Here is a 20,163-nt window from a genome sequence, read left to right as displayed (position 1 = left end):
CAACGCACAATTGGCTGGAGATTCAATTATTAGCACAGGGACACATCGCTGCCTGAAAGTAAACTATCCTTCAATGCCTCTAATCAAAAGACAGCTGCTTCCAAAACACACACACACAAACACACACCCCACCCCACTCCATATCAGAGACCTATCCAGGAGGAGAAAAAGCTTAAGACAGAGACTAAGGCCCTTTGGGGTACAACAGAGCCAGTGCTGGAAGAGATTCTTCCAAAAAAAAAAATTATGGACTCATGTAATTCAGCCCTTGTGAAGCCAGGATAATAAGTCAAGCTGTTGGCGAGGGCTGTAGTCATCTCAAGGCTCAACTAATGTAGGATCCCCTTCCAAGCTCACTCATGTGGTTGCTGGCAGGCCTTGCTTCCTTAACATGTGGCCTTCCCCATAGGCTGCCCAAGTGTCTGCACAACATGGCAAGTGGCTCCCTCTCACTATGGCAGCTAGTGTCTACCAGAGCGAGTGAGCCAAGAGAAGAGGAGGAGGAAGGAAAGGAGGGAAAGAGAGAGAACACCCAAGAATGACGATAAAGACTCCTTACAACCTGATCTGGGAAAGGACACCTCATCATTCCTATATTCCATTCCCTAGGAGTGAGTCACCGAGTTCACCCGACACTCAAGGGGAGAATTAAACTCCATCTTTTTTTCTTTTTTGACCACGCCATGTGGCATGCAGGATCTTAGTTCAATAACTAGGGACTGAACCCATGGCCCCTGCATTGGGAGTGTGGAGTCTTGACCACTGGACCACCAGGGAAGTTCCCAAGCTCCATCTTTTAAAGAAAGGAGAATTAAAGAATTTATACACAGTTCTTTAAAACCACCACAGGGAGTAAAAGAATTATTAAGAGAAGAAAGAAAAAAATTAAGTAGCTGGATAAGTTATTAAGACACCAATGGATGTTTTACTCTCACTGTATTCCTCAATCCCCAAGAAAACAGTCCCTGCCTCAAGGGAGGTTTGTGTTTGTTTTCTGACAATGTAAACTCCTTGAGGAGATTACGCTGAGGGAAGGGTGGAAAGAAAGTGCCTTTGAGGGCAGAAAGGTAGAAATAAGAAGAAAAAAGGAGGGAAATTTAATTGGGAAGGGGAAGAGCTTTGGGACTCACAAAAAGAGACTTGCAACTCCACTTCCTAGCAGTGCTCTAGGAGGTAACAAGTCTTCACAGGGACTCAGGTATGCACTGTACCTGGAGAGCTGAAACCTCTACACCAGAACCCCCATGCCTGGCAACAACTCTTGAGCTTCAAGTCAGTCATAACCATTAGAGCCACCAAACGTGAAGGACCCACACCCACCTCGACAACAGGCTTACCACTCACAGCCACAGTGGACTGAAAACTAACCTTCCACCCTTCTCCTGGTTCCTCACAAGCCTCTCAGATGCTGCACAACCCTGAGGAGGGGTGGATGCCATTCTTAATCCCTGAGATTGAGTTTTTCATGAGTTTGATAGAGTTGGGGCAGAGGGGATGTCTCAAGGTTGGATTTAATTTCATTCAAAATAAATAATACAGAACTTCCTGGGTGGTGCAGTGGATAAGAATCCACCTGCAAATGCAGGGAACACAGGTTTGATCCCTGGTCCAGGAAGATTTCACATGTCATGGAGCAATCAAGCCTGCCAGCCACAACTGCTGAGCCTGTATGCCAAAACTACTGAAGCCCGCTCACCTAGAGACTGCACTCCGCAACAGAAGCCACTGCAATGAGAAGCCCGAGCACCATAACAAAGAGTGGCCCCTGCCTGCTGCGACTAGAGAAGGCCCAGGCAAAGCAATGAGGACCCAGCACAGTCAAAAATAAATAACATATATACAGTAATGCTTCATGGTTACCTCATTTTGTGAGATAAGATTCATACTGACTATATAGTCAATTAATTTAGGACCTTATGGATATCTTTTACAATTCACTAATCTTGGTGGTTTCAGAAAAATTCCAGACAAGTTGCTCCATCAAAATACTAAGATTTTTCCATCACTAATACAGTACTCCCAAAATTTCCCAGGTTATACTCTCCTAATGTATAGAATATTAAGCAATTAGTTACATAACCATGTGTATCTGCCTGAATTCATTATCCTCCCTGCAAAAATCCTGGTCTTGTGGGAAAGCCACCCACTTAGATTAGGGACCCATAATTTCCACAGTATAGAAAAATCAAGTCTACTGCATGATTCACAAGTCATTTACTTAATCTCTCAACAGATCCAACCATAAACAGCATTGCAGATTACCTATATTTCAGGATCTTAACCTAAAATATGTCCCAATTGTGTGCTAGTCAACTTTTATCAAAAAAACTCAATTAAAAAATACATTTCTGGTAGATTATGAAAGAATATAGTATATAATCCATTCTTTTGGATTTGTTGTTTTCAAAACTACTTGTAGGTTCTACAATCCTTTCTTTCAGATAGACTCTCAGGATACAAAACAGAGAGTTAGAAGTTGAGAGATACTAGAAAAAATAGGTCTCTGTGTGGAATGGTTGATTCTAGGCCTGAGCAGAAAACAAATGATGGGTTTGGAAGGAAGCTACCAAAGTCTACTGGATTCTTCTCAAAAGGACCCAAGAGCCAATATAGAAGAGGCTTCCACTGGTCAATATGATCATCAACAAGAAAAATAATCACAATGGGTTGAAATTTACTAATATGTCTAAATCCATGAGTTGATAAGAAGACAGTCAGTCACCTTTGAAGCATGCCAGGAAAGCAATTCATGGTGATATTTGGTATAAATTATAAAAAGAAAGGGGCAAGGGGACAAGCCTTTATTCTGCTTTTCCTTTTACAAACTGTACCTAAGGAATATTAAACAGTTGATGAAGAACGGATCAGCTGCCAGGGAGCTGGGGATGCAAGGAGGATGAGGCTCCAATGGTACAGCAGAAGCAAGTTCTGGGGGTAATGGGAATGTTTCATACTCTTCTTGCAGTGGTGGTTACAGGAATCTGTACATGTGTTAAAATGTCACAGAACTTTTCATTTGACTGTAATATGTTAGTTTCAAAAATAAAATTTAAGAAAATTTAAGAGAACTTCTTTTTATAAAAGCATTTCAGCTAGCAATTAAGAAGGAATGAAAGATTTAGAATGTCACCATCTGTAACCTCAAATGAAATTACAGACACTGATTACTGTGAGTTCCTAGCAGCAAAAAAGAAAAAAAAGAGGCCCTGAAAGAACTACATACCACCCCTATTAAGCATTCTTGCAAAAAAAAAAAAAGAACCAACAAAACCTGACTCTATCTCATCAAGTCTCCAGAACTAGTTCTAACGACCGATCGACCAATTTATAAGACACACAGGGAACAGAGAAACATGCTAAATGATACCCTGGGGACCGAATCGGCAAAATTTCAGACTGTGAAAAAACTGGTTGGTGGTTGCCAATTGGTCAATGGGGACCGAAAGGAATTTGGGGGAATGATGAAAATGTTCTATATAATGATTGTAGTGGTGGTTACAAAACTGTGTGCATTTGTCAAAATTTACAAAGCTGAACACTAAAATAGGTGAGTTTCATCATTATAAATCATACCCCAACCTTTTAGAAAATGAAAAATTCAGATTGTTCAGTTCAATAGCTCAGTCGTGTCCAACTCTTTGGGACTCTGTGAACTATACCACGCCAGGCCTCCCTGTCCATCACCAACTGATGGAGTCCACCCAAACCCATGTCCATTGAGTCCGTGATGACATCCAACCATCTCATCCTCTGTCGTCCCCTTCTGCTCCTGCCCTCAATCTTTCCCAGCATCAGGGTCTTTTCCGATGAGTCAGCTCTTTGCATCAGAAGGCCAAGGCACTGGAGTTTCAGCTTCAGCATCAGTCCTTCCAATGAACACCCAGCACTGATCTCCTTCAGGATGGACTGGTTGGATCTCCTTGCAGTTCAACGGACTCTCGAGAGTCTTCTCCAACACCACAGTTCAAAAGCATCAATTCTTCTGCGCTCAGCTTTCTTTATAGTCCAACTCTCACATCCACACATGACCACTGGAAAAACCATAGCCTTGACTAGACGGACCTTTGCTGGCAAAGTAATGTCTCTGCTTTTTAATATGCTGTCTAGGTTGGTCATAACTTTCCTTCCAGGGAGTAAGCGTCTTTTAATTTCATGGCTGCAATCATAATCTGCAGTGATTTTGGAGCCCAGAAAAATAAAGTCAGCCACTGTTTCCACTGTTTCCCCATCTATTTGCCATGAAGTGATGGGACCGGATGCCATGATCTTAGTTTTCTGAATGCTGAGCTTTAAGACAAATTTTTCACTCTCCTCTTTCACTTTCATCAAGAGGCTCTTTAGTTCTTCTTCGCTTTCTGCCATAAGGGTGGTGGGGGGATAGAGTGGGCAAACTATAGATTTTTTTTAAAAACCTTAAGATCTAATCAACAAATTGCAAGTCCTGATTTTATCTAGATCTTGATTTGAACAGATTTTTTAAAAATGATTAAATCAACCATGGATATCTGAACACTGATGAAATATTTAATGATGCTAAGGAAATACTGCTAACTTTCAAGTTGTTGCTCAAGGAACTACAGTTATGCACTTGAAGAATCTTTATCTTTCAACAATACATACTAAATCATTTACAGATGAATAATATGTATAGAATACACTTCAGGTGGAGGAGTTACGTATACACATGAAATAGGATTGAGCTGATACTTGTTCAAGCTGGGTGACAAACAATTCAGGTTCACTATAGTATGCTAAGATTATTATTCTAAGATTATCTATTATTATTTGAAATTTTCCATATTAAAAATATACAAGAGGACTTCCCTGGTGGTTCAGTGGTTAAGAAACTGCCTTCCAACGTCAGGGACACAGGTTCAATCCCTGGACCAGGAAGATTCCACATGCCATGGGGCAACTAAGCCCAAGCACCATGACTACTGAAACCCCTGTGCTCAAGAGCCCGTGCTCTGCAACAAGAGGAGCCACTGAAATGAGAAGCCTGTACACTGCAACGAGACAGTAGCCCTGCTTGCCGCAACTAGAAAAAGCCTGGGCAAAGCAATAAAGATACAGCACAGCCAAAAAATAAATAAATAAAAATTTTTAAAATATATATACATACATACAGAAAAGTAGATCTGGAGTCTTGGAGGCGAGCTAGCCTGCTTAATCTACTTCTGCCTCCTCCGGGCACTCTAACCCCCTGGAGCCCTTGAATCACCACCAAGGAACCTCTGGGCTCTTTATGAAAACCCTTGAAAACCACTGCTTGAGCTGGTCTAGGTATAATTCTTGAATAAAGTATTACCATGAAAACGTTGAATACTTTGACCATCTACTCTTAGGGCCCCCCCCAACACACACCCCTCACCAAGTCTGTTTTTACAGAATTTAATTCTGGCACTTCACCTTAGGTTCTCACCGACACTTGCCCATAAGAAACAGCCTTACCACGGCCACTGCCTTTCCACAGAGATACTGCCTAGGCCAACATCAGCACAAGGAAACTCCCTAATATTCCTGTGTTTCAATGTAGACTGGAAGACATGCCCCCAGTTTTCCACATAACTACCTCCAGAATATGTTTCTCGCCAAAGAGTGTACCCTTTGTACAGAAATCTGTCTCCCAAAAATAGACACTCCTCGTTTGATGACCACCTGCAGAAAGACTGCAGTGGACAGATAATACGGCCAAGAGACAACGTCTAAGAGACAAAGCTGTCTGGTCTGCTTCCTCACCGTGTACTCACTGCAGCACTCTACTGCCATCGGCACATCCCACTCCACATGGTCCCTCTGGGTTGTCTCATTCCTTTCCATGACCTGGATCACTGCGTATCTGCTGCTGACTTCCTAATCCGCATCTCAAGCCCTAATCTCTCCCTTCAGCTCCAGACCCATGTTTTCATTAGCCTGTTAAAGATGGGACACTGCAGCACTTAATGCTCCGTGTAGCCAGAATACACTCATGCTCTTACCCGAACCTAATCCTAGATCTGTTGTCTCAATTAAATGTGTTCCCATCCAACCTACTATTCATGCTAAAAGCTCCTCAAGATACTGTAAAGAAAAGGAAACGGCAAGCCACAAACTGGGGGAAAAAATCTGCAGAACATACACCTGATAAAGAATTTTCAGAGTATACAATATAAAGAACTCCTATAACTATATAAGAAGACAAACAAAAAAATAAATAAATAAATAAATAAATAAATAAAAGAAGACAAACAACTGACCACAAAAATGGGCAAAAGATCTGAACAGGAAAATTACAAAAGGAGGTAAAGGAACGCCAAACAAAAACATAATGGTATAACTACACACCCCTAGAATGGCAAAGGGGAATTTGTTAAAATTTATCACTGTATGCTTTAAATATATGCAGCTTACTGTATGCCAATTACATATCTCAATATAACTTGAAAAAGAATACCAAGTCCTGACAAGAATGTGGAGCAAATAAAATCCCATACATTGTGTTAGTGGGAATGCAAAATAGTACAGCCACTTTGAAAAACAGTTTGGAAATTTCTTAAAAAGCTAAACTACAAAAAAAAAAAAAAAAGCTAAACTACACTTACTATAAGACCCAGCAAGTCCACTCCTAGGCATTTACTCAAGAGAAGTGAAAACATATGTGTGCACAAAGACTTTAACTCAAATGTTCATAACAGTTGTATTCATACTAGCCAACTAGAAACAAAGCCAAATGTCCATCAACTGGTGAATGCTAAGTGTAGTAAAATCAAACAGTGAAATGCTCCTCAATAAGAAACTGACTACAACCACAAACAATAACACGGATGAATCTCAAAAGCATTATACCAAGTGGAAGAAGCTAGACACAGAAGACCATATACGGAATGATTCACTTACATGAAATTCTAGAAAAGACAAAACTACAGTGACAGGGAAAAAAAGACCAGTGGTTGCCAGAACCATGACTACAAGGAAACATGAACAAATGTGAGTCGTACAAGAAGCACAGGATACCAATGTTCTATATCATAATTGCAATGGGTGGTTATACAACTGCATATATTTGTCAAAACTCCTCAAACTGTATACTTAAAATTGGTGAATTTTATCATAGGTAAATAACACCTCAATAAAGCTGATTTTTAAAAATACTGGAAGTGAAGGCAAAATAAAGATATTTAAGCTAAGGATAGACACAACTATCATACTGAGTTATTAATGTATGTCAGGTAATGGTATCATGTATCTTACACTCATTACTTCAATGAATCCCCTCAATAAGTCATTCATTGAATTAGCCAACAAAGAGTGACTGAGTATCTATTACACGTGAGGCACTGTTCTAAGTGCTGGGAACAGAATAGTAAGGAAAACAGACAAGTTTATATGCTATTAGAGGAGGGTAATAACTCCACAAAGCGGATACTATCATTACCTGCATTGGGCAAAACAACAAACAGGTTCAGAGGTTAAATACTTTATCCAAGAGCCCAAAGCTAGTATTAGGAAAAGCCAGGATTCAAACTCTAATTCAGGATTTCTCAGCATCAGACAATGGGAGCAGCACAATTCCTCAGTTGGGAAGCTGTCCTGTATGCTGCAGATGTTTAGCAGTGCTCTTCAACAACCCACTAAATGCCCTGATTTATACAACTAAAAATGTCTCTCAGTTCAGTTCAGTCACTCAGTCATGTCCTATTCTCTGCGACCCCAGGGACTGCAGCACGCCAGACTTCCCTGTCCATCACCAACTCCCAGACCTTGCTCAAACTCATGTACGTCGAGCCGGTGATGCCATCCAACCACCTCATCCTGTCATACATTGCCAAGTGCCCCTTGGAGAGAAAATGGTACCTCGTTGAGAACTACTGCATAATTTCTAAACTGACATCACAGCCCAAGCATTTAAAAACTTCTTTCTTCCCACACCTGACACTTGTTCTGAATTCATCTCTCTTAAGACTTCATCACTAGGGCTTCCCAGGTGATTAGTGGTAAAGAAACCTGCCAATGCAGGAGACGCAGGTTCAATCCTTGGGTCAGGGAAGATCCCCTGGAGAAGGCAATGGCAACCCACTCCAGTATTCTTGCCTGGGAAATCCCATGGACAGAGGTGCCTGGCGGGCTGCAGTCCATGGGGTCACAAGACATGTCATGTCTGTCGTACATGACAGAGTGACTAAACAATGAAGACTGCATCATTAGTCAGCCTACATCCTAGCTCTACTCTGTCATTTTCAACAGTCACACTACTGCCAAAATTTATCCTCTAAACCTTCACAGCTTAGATGAAATGTCTGTAGAAACTGCCCTCATTACCAACATGAAGAATTACTGTAAACTCTTAGGATATATACAAAGTCAATTACATCATTTCATTTTTGTGTGTCTGTCTCCCCCACCAAGATATGAACTTTTCCTCAGCAGGGGTCAGATTCATGTCTATATCCCTAGTACCCAGAACTAGAAAGCATTTAAAGGTTTTGTTTTCCTGTTTTGTTTTGTTTTTTTAATTCAAATGTAATTTAAACAAATTACATACACCACCAAAATATATGGATCCTTTTGCTTTAAATACATCATACACACACACACAAAACCCAAATCACACAATAAAGCTTTAATCACATGAATCTTATCCAAACAAATGGGTCCTGTTCCTAATAGGATCTGAAAGGATTCTCTAGTTCATAATCCAAAACTTATTAACAGACATATTGAAGCCTTTGGAACTCTTCAAAACCAGATAGAGGTTAAGTTTCCTAATCTTAAAACTCCTTTCAGCCTAGTACGGTTTTTCAGGGGCATTAAACAGTATCACATTATTTTGACCACCAAAGCCCCATTCCGCACTAACTCCCTCTGACCACCAATTCATCTGTTAGTCCCCTATGTTTTTATTGGGCACCCCTCAGTACTAGGGGTACAAAGATGAACTAAAACAAGGAAACAAGAGTTTTAGTTGGGGGTGGTGGGCAGGGAGAACGAACAAAGAAATGGTTAGCAGTGGGTTATGAGGCGCTTATCTCAAGTCATCTTAGTTTTTCTTCAACTGTCTTATAGTTTAGTCCACTAGGAATGTTCTCAAAAGATAACTCAGCCACTAACTAATGTCTATCAAAAACAATGACTTCACAGGAACTATCCTAAAATAAAAATCACACTTGGCAACCGTTTCCTAAAATGGGATAGGATATACAGCCTAATAGTCCACAACTCAACGCAGCAGGCCAGCTCAAAGCGATACTTAACACTACCTTCAGCGATTAACTCATCTTGAAATGTTCACCAGGAAGTTCCATCATTTGATATTGAGGATTTTATGGCCACAGTATACAACTCATAAAAACAGCTATAAATAATTTCTGGCTACGACCATTATATCCTCTCTCTATAATCTATCTTTAGAGCTTGTCTGGCCATTATTTTTTCTACCTTTAGAGCAATCCCAGAACTGTTTTCTGAGAAAAACCTTGGTCCTGCCCACAGGATCCCTTTAGACATATACATTGGCAGTCCATTCAGGCCAAAATGCTGACTTGGTCAGGATCTGACCTCAGATACCCAGAATGTGTGCCCTCAGGACTCCTGACTGAGAGTAAGAATGTAAAACTCTGTGCTGCCTGATGCTTATCAAAACTTGGTTACAAGAAATAATATTCATGAAACCAATTATTTAAGGATTCATTCGTTCCATAATTCAATCAAACATTCTCTAGGTGCCAGGAACCATTCTGGGTGCTGAGGAGAAGCAGAGTCCTGATAATTTATGCATCCCTCCTTATCTCTGAGCCAAGCCAAACCATCAGCAAGCAGTACACCTACACCCAGGGGCTTTGGCTCTCTGCAGAATGTTCACTGGTATCTCCTAAACCTGGACTGAGCAGCATTATAAGAAGCAATCTTTAAAAAAAACTCTCTAGTATATTTATCACTGGGGATTTTTCCCCACAAAACCAGTGTCCCCATTATAAAAATCAATGAGAGAAATTTTTCTCTGAAAGTCAAAAAAAAGTGTGCCTCCCTTGAACATGTCTTTGATTTTACAGATTGCATGAATCTGGAAGTTGAGCTTTATTTTCTTCTTAGCTTTGTTCTAGGAAACTGAGAGCTAAATACGGAACCAACCTTTGGGAACTGTGAAGTACTTTCTGGTCTATATAACTTCGCCACTGATTTAATTTTATTATTCTTCTCTCATGTCTTCTTTGCCTTAACATCTTTATTTTCCATCCTTTTACTATATATGTTTAGAAAAGAGGTGGTAAATAAAAGGCATTTAATGTGCTTTTTAACCTAAAATTTATTGGATACTTTCTATGTGCGGGGCACTATATTGAACACTTAATGACCCTATCAGAGTTGAACTGTTATTATTTCCATTATACAAAGGAAGAAGCTGGGGTTCAGAGAGGTTTATTAACTTGTACATCATCTCAAAACTTGTATTTGATAGAGCTAGGATTCAAATTCAGCCCAAACCATTACACGTGGGTGTATCTACAAGCTATCGTAGGAACGAACTAAGAGGAAGGTGAAGGACAGGGTAGAAAGTCCGCATGGAAGATGCGATGTTTGAGGGAAGTCTTAAAAGGGGGGAGCTTGCCAAGGAGTAAGCAGAAAGTATTCCAGAGGGAAAAAGGAATCATGCAAAAACCTAAACATAAGTTCTGGGAATGGCAAACAGAACATTAATTCATTCTGAAGGGTTCACCAGAAAGTTATTTAATACGAGACATTTAGTAGCTCCATTATGGAGAATTTCCAAGGCCACAAAACTCTACTGTGGCTGGGAAGATAGGGAGAAGTGAAATAAAGGCAGTCTCTCTTTTTTTTCACTGAAGTATAGTTGAATTACAATGCTGTGTTACTTTCTGCTGTATAGCAAAGTGATTCAGTTAAAATTATATATACATACATATATATATATATACACACACTCATTTTTTAAACATTCTTTTTCTTTATGGTTTATCATAATAGAGAGCAGTTTCTTTTCATGATGACACTAAAAAGTCTGAATTATGTTCAGTAAACAAGGGGAACCACATAAGGACCTTAAGCTTGAGAATTACAAGATCAACTTGCAAAGTATGTGAATCAATTACAGATTCAAAGTAGGGTACCCAGTCAGGAGGCTACTCTAAACGTCTGGCAATGGAGTAATAAGAGTTAAACAAGGGCTACTGAAAAGAAAGTAAATGTAAGCCATATTTGAGATCTTTAAATTCCCAGTAATGTTAGAAAAAATAAAAAGAAAAAACTGAAATTAATTTGAGTAACAGTTTATTTAATCCAGTATATCTAAAATACTATTTCATGTAGTAATCAACATAAAAACTAATAATGAAAAATTTGCCATGCTCTTTTTGTACTAATTTGAAATTTGGTGTGTTTTTTTAATACTTAAAATATTTGCCTCACCTTGGACATTAAGTTTTCATTGGATAAATTTGATCGGTATTCAGATTTCATAATTTACAGATGAAAAAGCAGATTCACATACCCAAGTTGTTCCAGATATAAACATTTTCCAATAGTTAAGTATCCATGTTTAAATTTAAATTAATTACAACTAATAATATTAAAAATTCAGTTCCTCAGTCATGCGAGTCACATTTTGAGTGTTCAACGCCATACACGGCTACCATATTGCCCAGTACAGGCCTAAAGAGTGATAAAGGAACTTTGGCTACTGACACTTTCCACCATCAGCATTTCATTATCTACTTACTGTTAAGATTTTCCAGGTATTAACATGGATAACTCAGCAAGTACTATTACAGTGGCCCTACTGGCCACATCCTCACTACTGTCACTCACTTTCTCTAGGCCAACGCCAACATCTGTGAAAAAGGAATCTCCAAATGACTACACAGAATGGCTATAAAGTACCTGACACGTGGGATGTGCTCAGAAAATGGAATGGATGCACAGAATAATGCACTTGCTGCAGACCACTTTTGCATCTATTTTCCTGTGGTTCAGCTGTTTATTACACTCTATGTACAATGAATTTTTTAAAAGTTACCTATTTTCAATTATTTATTTATTAGAGGCATTATACAATAACGTTAAAAGCTTCAGCTCCGGAGTCTGACTGCCGGGATTCCAATCCTGGTTCTATCATTTATTAGATGTATGATCTTGGGGAAATGCTCAGCTTCTCTTGTGTCTCAGTTCTCTCCTGGGTAAAACAGTGATTAACGGTACACGCTTCTTGGGGAGCTTCAGGGATTAGAGAAGATAATACAAATAATCACCTGTGCATCGTACCTGGCACATAGTAGGTGTTCAGTAAACCTTAGCTTTTAAAACAGAGCTGGTGAAGAAGTTGAAATTACGGCTAACATAAAAAAACTAGGACTTCTCAATTATCCACATCTGTTTGCCATATAATCTTAGATACAAAAAAAAAAAAAAAAAGTGTACAGGTAATACTTTGAGGTCCTCAGAAGAGAGATCCTGCACACAGCTACACCCATTAGGGAAGAAGCTAAATAAAAACTTCACTGACAGTGTATAATTATGCAGTATAGCACAGGTGCACCCAAGCAAATGGAAAATACGAATAAAAATTAGGAAGGCATTTTGCCTTACCTGCTTTTCCGTTTTCGGGGTGGTTTCTCCACTGTGCCAGTCAGTCTACAGACCAAACAGATAAGATGGTAACTAAAAGTAACATACCAGAACACATCTGCGGGCCATACTGTGCCAGTCAAGAACTCAACGGACCGCCCTCGAGAACCCTAGACTCGCTAAGCCCATACCTGACCTTACAAAACGCCTTATGCTCTGTTTCCCAGCGACCCTGGGACTCACCGTTCCCCTAATATCTGTTTTGCCCAAACCTTGCTCTGTCTCCTGGTCTCTCACTCCATCCTCATCCTTATTCGTCACAGCCCATCTCCCCAAAACCACCCACCACCTCCTACTCATTGTCTGCTTCATCAACCCCGCAAGCCCCTCCGCTTCCCCTTCCCGGTGCCCACCCCCTCCCGCCCGTGCAGTGCCCCTCCGAGCCCCGCCCCTCCAGGCCCGGCGCCCCCCGCATTCCACGGCCCCCTCCACCCGGCGCGCGCGTTCCTGCCCCTCCCGGCCCAGCGCCCCGAGTCTCACCCGTCGGCGCCCCTTCCCTCACACACCCCTCTTATCCGGCCGGGAGGGTGCGACCGCCGGCCAGCCCGCTCCGCCGCCCCCTAGGCGACCCCCGAGTTCCCCGCAGCCTGAACCCCCCGCCCCGCCAGTCTCGGCGCCCCCGAATGCCTCACGGCCCCAAGCTGCTGCCCTGGGCCCGCTCCCGCGCCCCCGCCCCATCCCCAAGCCCGACCTCCCTCCAGCCCCCGCCCCACCTGGGGGCCAGGCGACTCCGCGGCTGCTGGGGCTGCCGGGCTCCTCTGACCATCCGGCTCCTGCTCCGCCGCGGGAGCTGCTCCGGCGGCCGCAGGGCTCGCTCGGGAAGCTGAGGCGGCGGAGGCTTGGAGTAGGCGGAGAGGCGGGCGGAGGGCCTCGCGCCTCTGCCAGGCTTGCCGCGAGACCCGCCTCCTCCGCGCCTCTCCTCGGCTCCCATTGGCTAGAGCTGCAGTGTAGCCGAAAGCCTGGCGGTCGATTGGACTCTCGGGCCGTCACATCCCGCCACCTAGAGTTTGGTTGAGACTGCAGGTGGCGGCGGAGGTGCCTTAGAGACTGCTAGGGAGGCCGGGGATATCTAAGCGCCACCGTGCGGCCGAAAGTAGAAACTGCGTCTCCGGCGCCAGACACCTGCGGGCAGGTTCTTTTGGCTCAGCTTCCTGCATCCCACACACCTGCTGGCGCCCCCCGACACTGCGCCACGCCAGACCCAACAGCCAAGCGCTGCAATTTCCCAAACTCCTCTGGCAGGTGCGACAGTGAGCGAAGTCTCCAAACTGAGCTTCATTTTGACCACCTCATATCCGGTCCCAGACTACATCATGCTGTAATGGTCAGAACTCAGAGCTTCATAGCGAATTCAGCAAGAAAACTGTAAGAATCTTATCAAAATAAAGCGTGGTTTAGGTGCTCAGTACTCTGCAGAGATCACAGGCTTGGGTGCAGGCTTCCAAGAAAGCAAGAGGTTTATAAAGTAAATTACCAAGAAAGGAAAATCAACCCTGCAAACAGAATTGATGCCATAACCAAAAGCAATGGGCTTTGTTTTCAAATGCCTGTATAGAATTGACCCCTGAATGTGTTGCTAACCGTCCTGTGATACTGAAGGTAATTGTGACCTCTGCTCCAGCTAATCAATTTTGAAATAAATTTCTTTGCATTTTTAGTATTGTTGCCAGACCTAAGCATGCAAGACTACCAGCACATAAGCATAATCAGTCATCTTTTCTGCTTTAACAAGACCATCCTTCAAAATAAGAAGTAACTCATTAACATATTAACAAAATTCTTCCTTTTTGGTGGAATCCCCTTCCCCTTGCTGCATTCCTCTGTAGTTTTTGTTTGGTAGAGCCTCAGAATCCATTTGGAGCTGAGAAGAGGAATAATTTTCTCTTAAGCTACTTCTGTTTTAGTGGAACATGCTTTTGTGCATCAATAATATAACAGCTTAGAGTTATACACACTAAAAGGCTTGGGACAAATCTCTTACTGATCTCCACAAATGGCAAAAATAAGAATACTAATTTTTCATAAAGTCAAATTTATTTGGTGTAAAGGGCTGTCCTTTATTCTGAGACAGCTCTTTTTACATACTTCCTTCAGTGAAATGATGGTAAATTGTAATGGAACCTTTAAAATGGCATTGACAAGAAAAAACAATTGAACATGTTGGCTCCCCAGATTAGTATTTTACATAACCCCAAAATTATAGAACCACAGTCACCTAATTCCCAACCAGTAGTATCCACCCTTACTATTACCAAGCCAGAAAAAGGAAAGAACCCCAGAATAATTTGTCAGACTGGGAAAGATGGGGTAGGAGTCCTGGTGGGATCAACTTACTAAGACAACTAATTTTGAAAGTCATTTACTATGTTTCTCAAAACATGAATTAAAACTATCCTGTCTGGTTTTCAAGGTTTTTCATAATTGGCCAATGCTTCTGTAACACAGTATTGTCAATAGAGCTGCAGCTATTCATTTCTTAAGCTTTCCCAAGAAGTACGTACCCTCAATTCTATCTTCAAATCATGTCCAAATTCTAGTAATCCCTGCTTCTGTGCTTCTACTACATGAAATGCATGGCCCATCATTCTGGTACATGTTCCTCTTTTAATTCACACTTCCTCTTTTAAGCCTTCCCAACTACTCCATCCTAATTAAACATTTCCTTCTCCAAATTCGTTGTACTTACATAAACTACACTATGTCAGCAATTATATATTGCCTTGGATTACTCTTACTTCCTAACTACAATGAATTTGGGCAAATGGCATATAAGTGTGCTCTCAATAAACTGCAACTTCGGGTCAGGGACTGGGTATTTTGAGTGCTTTTTTTAATCCTGAGACCAACCCTGTATGTATTCTTAGACCCAGAATTTTTAAGATTAGAATCCAACTTGCTTGGGGGTCACACAGCTACAATAACCGATATTGTGTAAGATGTACTATTCTAGGATGCCTTAAAGGGGTTCAAGTTCTAGCTCTCCTTCGAGTTACCTATGATCTGTTTCCGAATCTGATGAACAAAGAGGTAATATAGTCATTGAGCCATTTTAAGGATGATACAAAATAGGGCATGTACAGTATTCAGCTAAGTGTGTTCAATACAGGCTAGCTGTTCTTACTGCCTGGCAGACCTGGGGTTCTTTCCTAGATTGATCCCAAAACCTATATTCTTTCCACACTATTCCATAATGCCTGCATTCAGTCTTTAATAACACATTTCCATTTATATAAAAAAGAGCAAACTGCCGAGAACAGTGGATCCCCAAGGACTGAGTGGAATATACTTACCTAGTAAGTATTTTTGTTGACACACATGCAAAAAAAAAATTCATAAACTTCATGCATTTTTGAATTAAGGAAACATTTGAATGATCCAAATCAGCATAAACTTACTATCACAAGGGTGAAAAAGGCACATATTCACCAAGTGATTAACAGGAAAACTAGTAAGAGGGGAACAGGCTCCTTCCCCAAGCATCTACTGTGCGTGGTTTCATGCTAGGGGACTTTCCAAATGCTTCTGTTCGGTGTTTTACTACTGTATATTTCATCAGCATGACTTCACACTGCTTAATTACGCAAGTGAAAGAGTTGTGACGATCTCATGAAGCAGGGTTCTGGGCAGTGGATCCAGCACAGAACAATGAATGTTTCCTTTAAAGAATTGGGACACTTAAGAGTCAAATGCAGAACAAAAAAAGTTTCACTTCTGTTTACTAGTCAAGCAACCAAGTAAAGGAATAAGCATTTTTTAAAATTGTGTTATATAAAATGCTAACTTCTTGTTGGGACATACTACAGACTGCATTAGATAAAATTTTTTGACAAACTTCCTATAATCTTTTTATTAATTTACACTGAGAGAATATAGCACCTTTCATCCAAAGAACTGAAGGTGCTTTACAAACATTGGCATTTAGAAAACAAGTACATTTAAAAATCTGGATTTTTGCTGTTAAATCTCTTCCACCCCAGATATACAATTTTTTGGAGGCTGATGGAAAGCAATTCTATTTCTGACAATGAAAGAGGCTCAGAGAGAGTTCGGATTTGCTTTCACAGTACAGGCATTTTCCAAAACCTGATGCTGGGCTTACAAAGCAAAAACACACAAATCTTAATGTGAAGAACAGTATTTCAAACCTTATTTCAAAAGCAAAACCCAGGGTTTAAGACATCAAAATCGTCCAACAGTTCTAGACATCCAGATGGAGTAGGAGATGATGCAGGCTGCATATTAGAGATGTGCTCTTGATCCAGGCTTTTTAGGATCACACTCGAATAAACACATTTAAAATGGTGAGATTTTTCAGGAAAAAGCATTAACCGAGAAAAAGCTAGCCAAGAGCATATCAGAAAAATGAGGAAAGGGGAGTAATTGGCAATTAAAAGTAGACAGTTCTCACTAGAGCCTAGGACATTTTATTAGAAACCAAGTATATCATCGGCAAATAAAAATAGTTATTACCCCCATTAATACAACATAAGGGATTTTACATTCAGCCTAGACACAGGGAGTAACAGAGCCTCCTGCCTATAAATCTGTGACTTGCAAGTATTTTCCACCACATGATTACTCTAAATAGTACATAGCCCTTTTTATTAGAGGGATCCAAATATTCCTTTTAGGCTTACAAAGTCCAATACATTCACTCTCTCTTCCCTTTACATGTCTAATAGTAAAACTTTTTTTCATGCAAAAAGCCATTATTCCGTTGAAGAGAAAAAATCAGGCAAAACAGAGATGGCAGTTAAGGAATGGACAGAAATATTGGCACGTGCCCAACTAGTGACAAACAAATGCAGTACACCTTGACTTAAAAATAAAAGTCACATTACACGGATAACTAAAACAACTACATCAATCTAAGCTAAGGAGTGTCAAATGGGAAGGAAGAGCTGAGGGTTACTGATTTTATTGGTACAACTTAAAAGCAGGTGAGAGCAAGCACTTAAATACAATTTATGGTAACAGAAAAAAAAAAAAAATACTGCAGAGAGCTGTTCCAAGACCAAACCAAGTTGTCTGCATCATTAATTTCCAGTGTTTCACAATTAGTAAAATACATAGCTACATATCCCTGTAAGATAAAAAATACCTTTCCCCCTGAATTACACTGGGGTCAGGGCAGTAACACAAAGCTACTGACCCAACAGTTCAAGTGTTTGCAGCAAATGTCTTAGTCACTTCTTTCTTGCAGCTACACAATTAAAAACTATACAAGGAGTTGTGTGGTTAAGGGGGTAAAAATTAAAACAGTATTGTGCTCATTTAATAAAGGAAAAGCCCTGATGAAAAATTATGTGCCAAGAAGCTTAGACTATAAAGATTTTTATTGCATTTTTAGGTAACCTGGAAGTTCTTATCCTGAATGGGAAAAAGTTGGTTTTCAAAACTACCTGAACAGATGCTAAAGTGCTTTATTAATTGGCTGGCTTCACAAAGATTTCCTGGAATGACAAAAAATTAATTATAGTAGTAAATGGATACCAACTATTTCACAAAATGGTTAATTCTAGCATCATTTATGACCAAAGTCATAAGAGACACTACTGGAACACTTGTCCTTATTAAGCGGACAGTTGCATATCAAGAACTGATCATCACAACCCTTTGGATATTCAAATTACTTACACAAAGCCAAAACATGGTATCACAGACCTTTACAAAAAGGACAATTTGGGTTTTTTTCTACACTTTAAAAAATCTGCTTCAGATTACAATCCACAAATACAAGAGTCCTGACTTTTCAACGTTTCCAGTTGCAGTTAAAAAATGAATACTTTCTAAAAGTTAAGGTCAAGTGTTACAGCAAGAGAAGAATGATTCCCATTGAAAAGTACATATATTTTACTTAATGATACTCATGATAGACTGTAAACTGGATTGATCACATTCTACTCAACTGGTATCAAATGAACACATCAGCATTACAAGTATTAAGTGTTTTTCTATTACTAGAGAGGATATAAACCAAAACATTAATATGGCAGTCATTTGTTTTAGGCACAGTTTAGTGATTTTTTTAAAATAAATAGTACTGAATTTCAGTTGAAGTTTTAAACTTAATAGCCAAAGGGTCAAGAACTTTGATTAGGAAAAAAAAAAAGAATAACTTTAAGCTAACAACGTATGCTGTTTAAAATTTCTAACATTTTAACCTATCTGAGTTTTATTTAGGATTACTTTATTAAAAAATACAAGGAATCTGGAAAAAGATCAATACAATTATCTTAATGTACAAAGTCATAAGCTAGAGCAGTTTTAAAACTAAAATTTAAAAACACAACAAAGGGCAGCCCTTTAGACCAATTTATTTTATATCCATTTAAAATATCATCCAACAAAGGACAACGAAGTTTACAGCTGGGACGGTATACATAACTCGAGTCATTTGCAGTCCATCGTGCCCACTGGATAACAACTTTGCTGCTGAAATTTCTTAAAACTTACCAAACTAAAACAAAAGACTGAATAATACAAAAGGAGGAGTATTTCAGTGTAGTCTGTTCTGTCAATTGGCTTTTTTAAAAAAGGAAACACATTCTGTTTCCCTCAGACCGGTAAATAAGCAAGAGCTACATGCAGCAGTGTGAGTATTAAGACATTTCTCAAGTCTTCTCAAATGAGTCCAAGGCGGGGACGGGATAGGGGGAGGAAACTGATAGAAAAACATTGCTATAGACACCATAACAAACAATAAATTTAGATAATTTAAAATTAAAAAAAAAAGGCAAGAGGCAGCATTTCAGCAGCAAAGTGCTCAATAAAAAGTATATTGTAGAGGGTAATACACAAAAGTTGGGGTAAGAAGAGGGCAGAAAAATGGGTCAGCAGGATGGGGCGAAGGCCTCAAAGGAAATACGGCGTCGTCGTTCTGGGAGGAATAACACGTTCTGAATCTGGAACTGCCCGGAATAACTTTGGTTCTCTTGTATTTACATCTTTGAAGACCATGATTGAAGCAATATTTCCACAACGATAGCAGTAATTAGGAGCAGACCATACTGTTACCAGCTTCTCATCAAACATAAATTTATAGCCTTCATGCACTAATTGATGTGCTCTGCAGATGAGTTTTAGGTTGTTGATATGAACAAACTGCAATTTAGAAAGGTTCTGTTAAGTATTTAGCACATTTTTCAATAAATCAACCTACATATATAAGAAAATAAGCATTTAAATTAAGTATAAATCCTGTATCAACTAAAGCTCTCCTGATTATAGAACCCATTCTACTGTTATTCCCCACTAATTTTCCTAAGTCAGACACTTTGGCCTGAGTTATAGAAATAATCACATAATTAGACACAAATTTCTGAAAGAAAAGCATTCTGTAAGTACATTCAGATATGAAGCAAAGCTTTTTATGGTTTAATAATAAATATATTACTATCAGTCTGCATCCCAGGTGGCGCTAGTGGCAAAGAATCCGCCTGCCAATGCAGGAGACACAAGAGACATGGGATCAGGAAGATGCTCTGGAGGAGGAAAATGGCAACCCACCCCAGGAATCTTGTCTGGGAAATCCCATGGACAGAG

The 20,163-nt window shown here is 40.1% G+C and overlaps 2 protein-coding genes across 6 annotated transcripts in view; both read right to left on the bottom strand.

Annotated features, from left to right (window-relative positions):
- SCAI (suppressor of cancer cell invasion) overlaps positions 1 to 13,528 on the bottom strand; it is a 120,702-nt gene extending 107,174 nt beyond the window's left edge. For 3 of the 5 annotated variants that reach the window (XR_006343365.1, XR_006343364.1, XM_043916862.1), the window contains exons 1-2: positions 13,332 to 13,528; positions 12,580 to 12,624 (exon numbers count right to left, since the gene is read on the bottom strand). Coding sequence is in view for 3 of the 5 variants with exons in the window: in XM_043916862.1 (XP_043772797.1) it covers positions 12,580 to 12,624; positions 13,332 to 13,384 (98 nt within the window). In the remaining 2 variants the exon portion in view is untranslated. The remainder of the gene's footprint in view (positions 1 to 12,579; positions 12,625 to 13,331) is intronic. The other 2 variants (XM_043916863.1, XM_043916861.1) reach the window with 2 other exon arrangements.
- Positions 13,529 to 17,022: 3,494 nt separating this feature from the next.
- Positions 17,023 to 20,163, bottom strand: part of PPP6C (protein phosphatase 6 catalytic subunit) — a 37,616-nt gene continuing 34,475 nt past the window's right edge. The window contains exon 7 of the mRNA XM_043916860.1: positions 17,023 to 19,722. Coding sequence (XP_043772795.1) covers positions 19,474 to 19,722 — 249 coding nt within the window. The 3' untranslated portion in view covers positions 17,023 to 19,473. The remainder of the gene's footprint in view (positions 19,723 to 20,163) is intronic.

Source organism: Cervus elaphus, chromosome 11 (genome assembly GCF_910594005.1).
Source record: "Cervus elaphus chromosome 11, mCerEla1.1, whole genome shotgun sequence".
NCBI lineage: Eukaryota > Metazoa > Chordata > Mammalia > Artiodactyla > Cervidae > Cervus > Cervus elaphus.
This window is presented reverse-complemented; position numbering and strand designations above follow the sequence as displayed.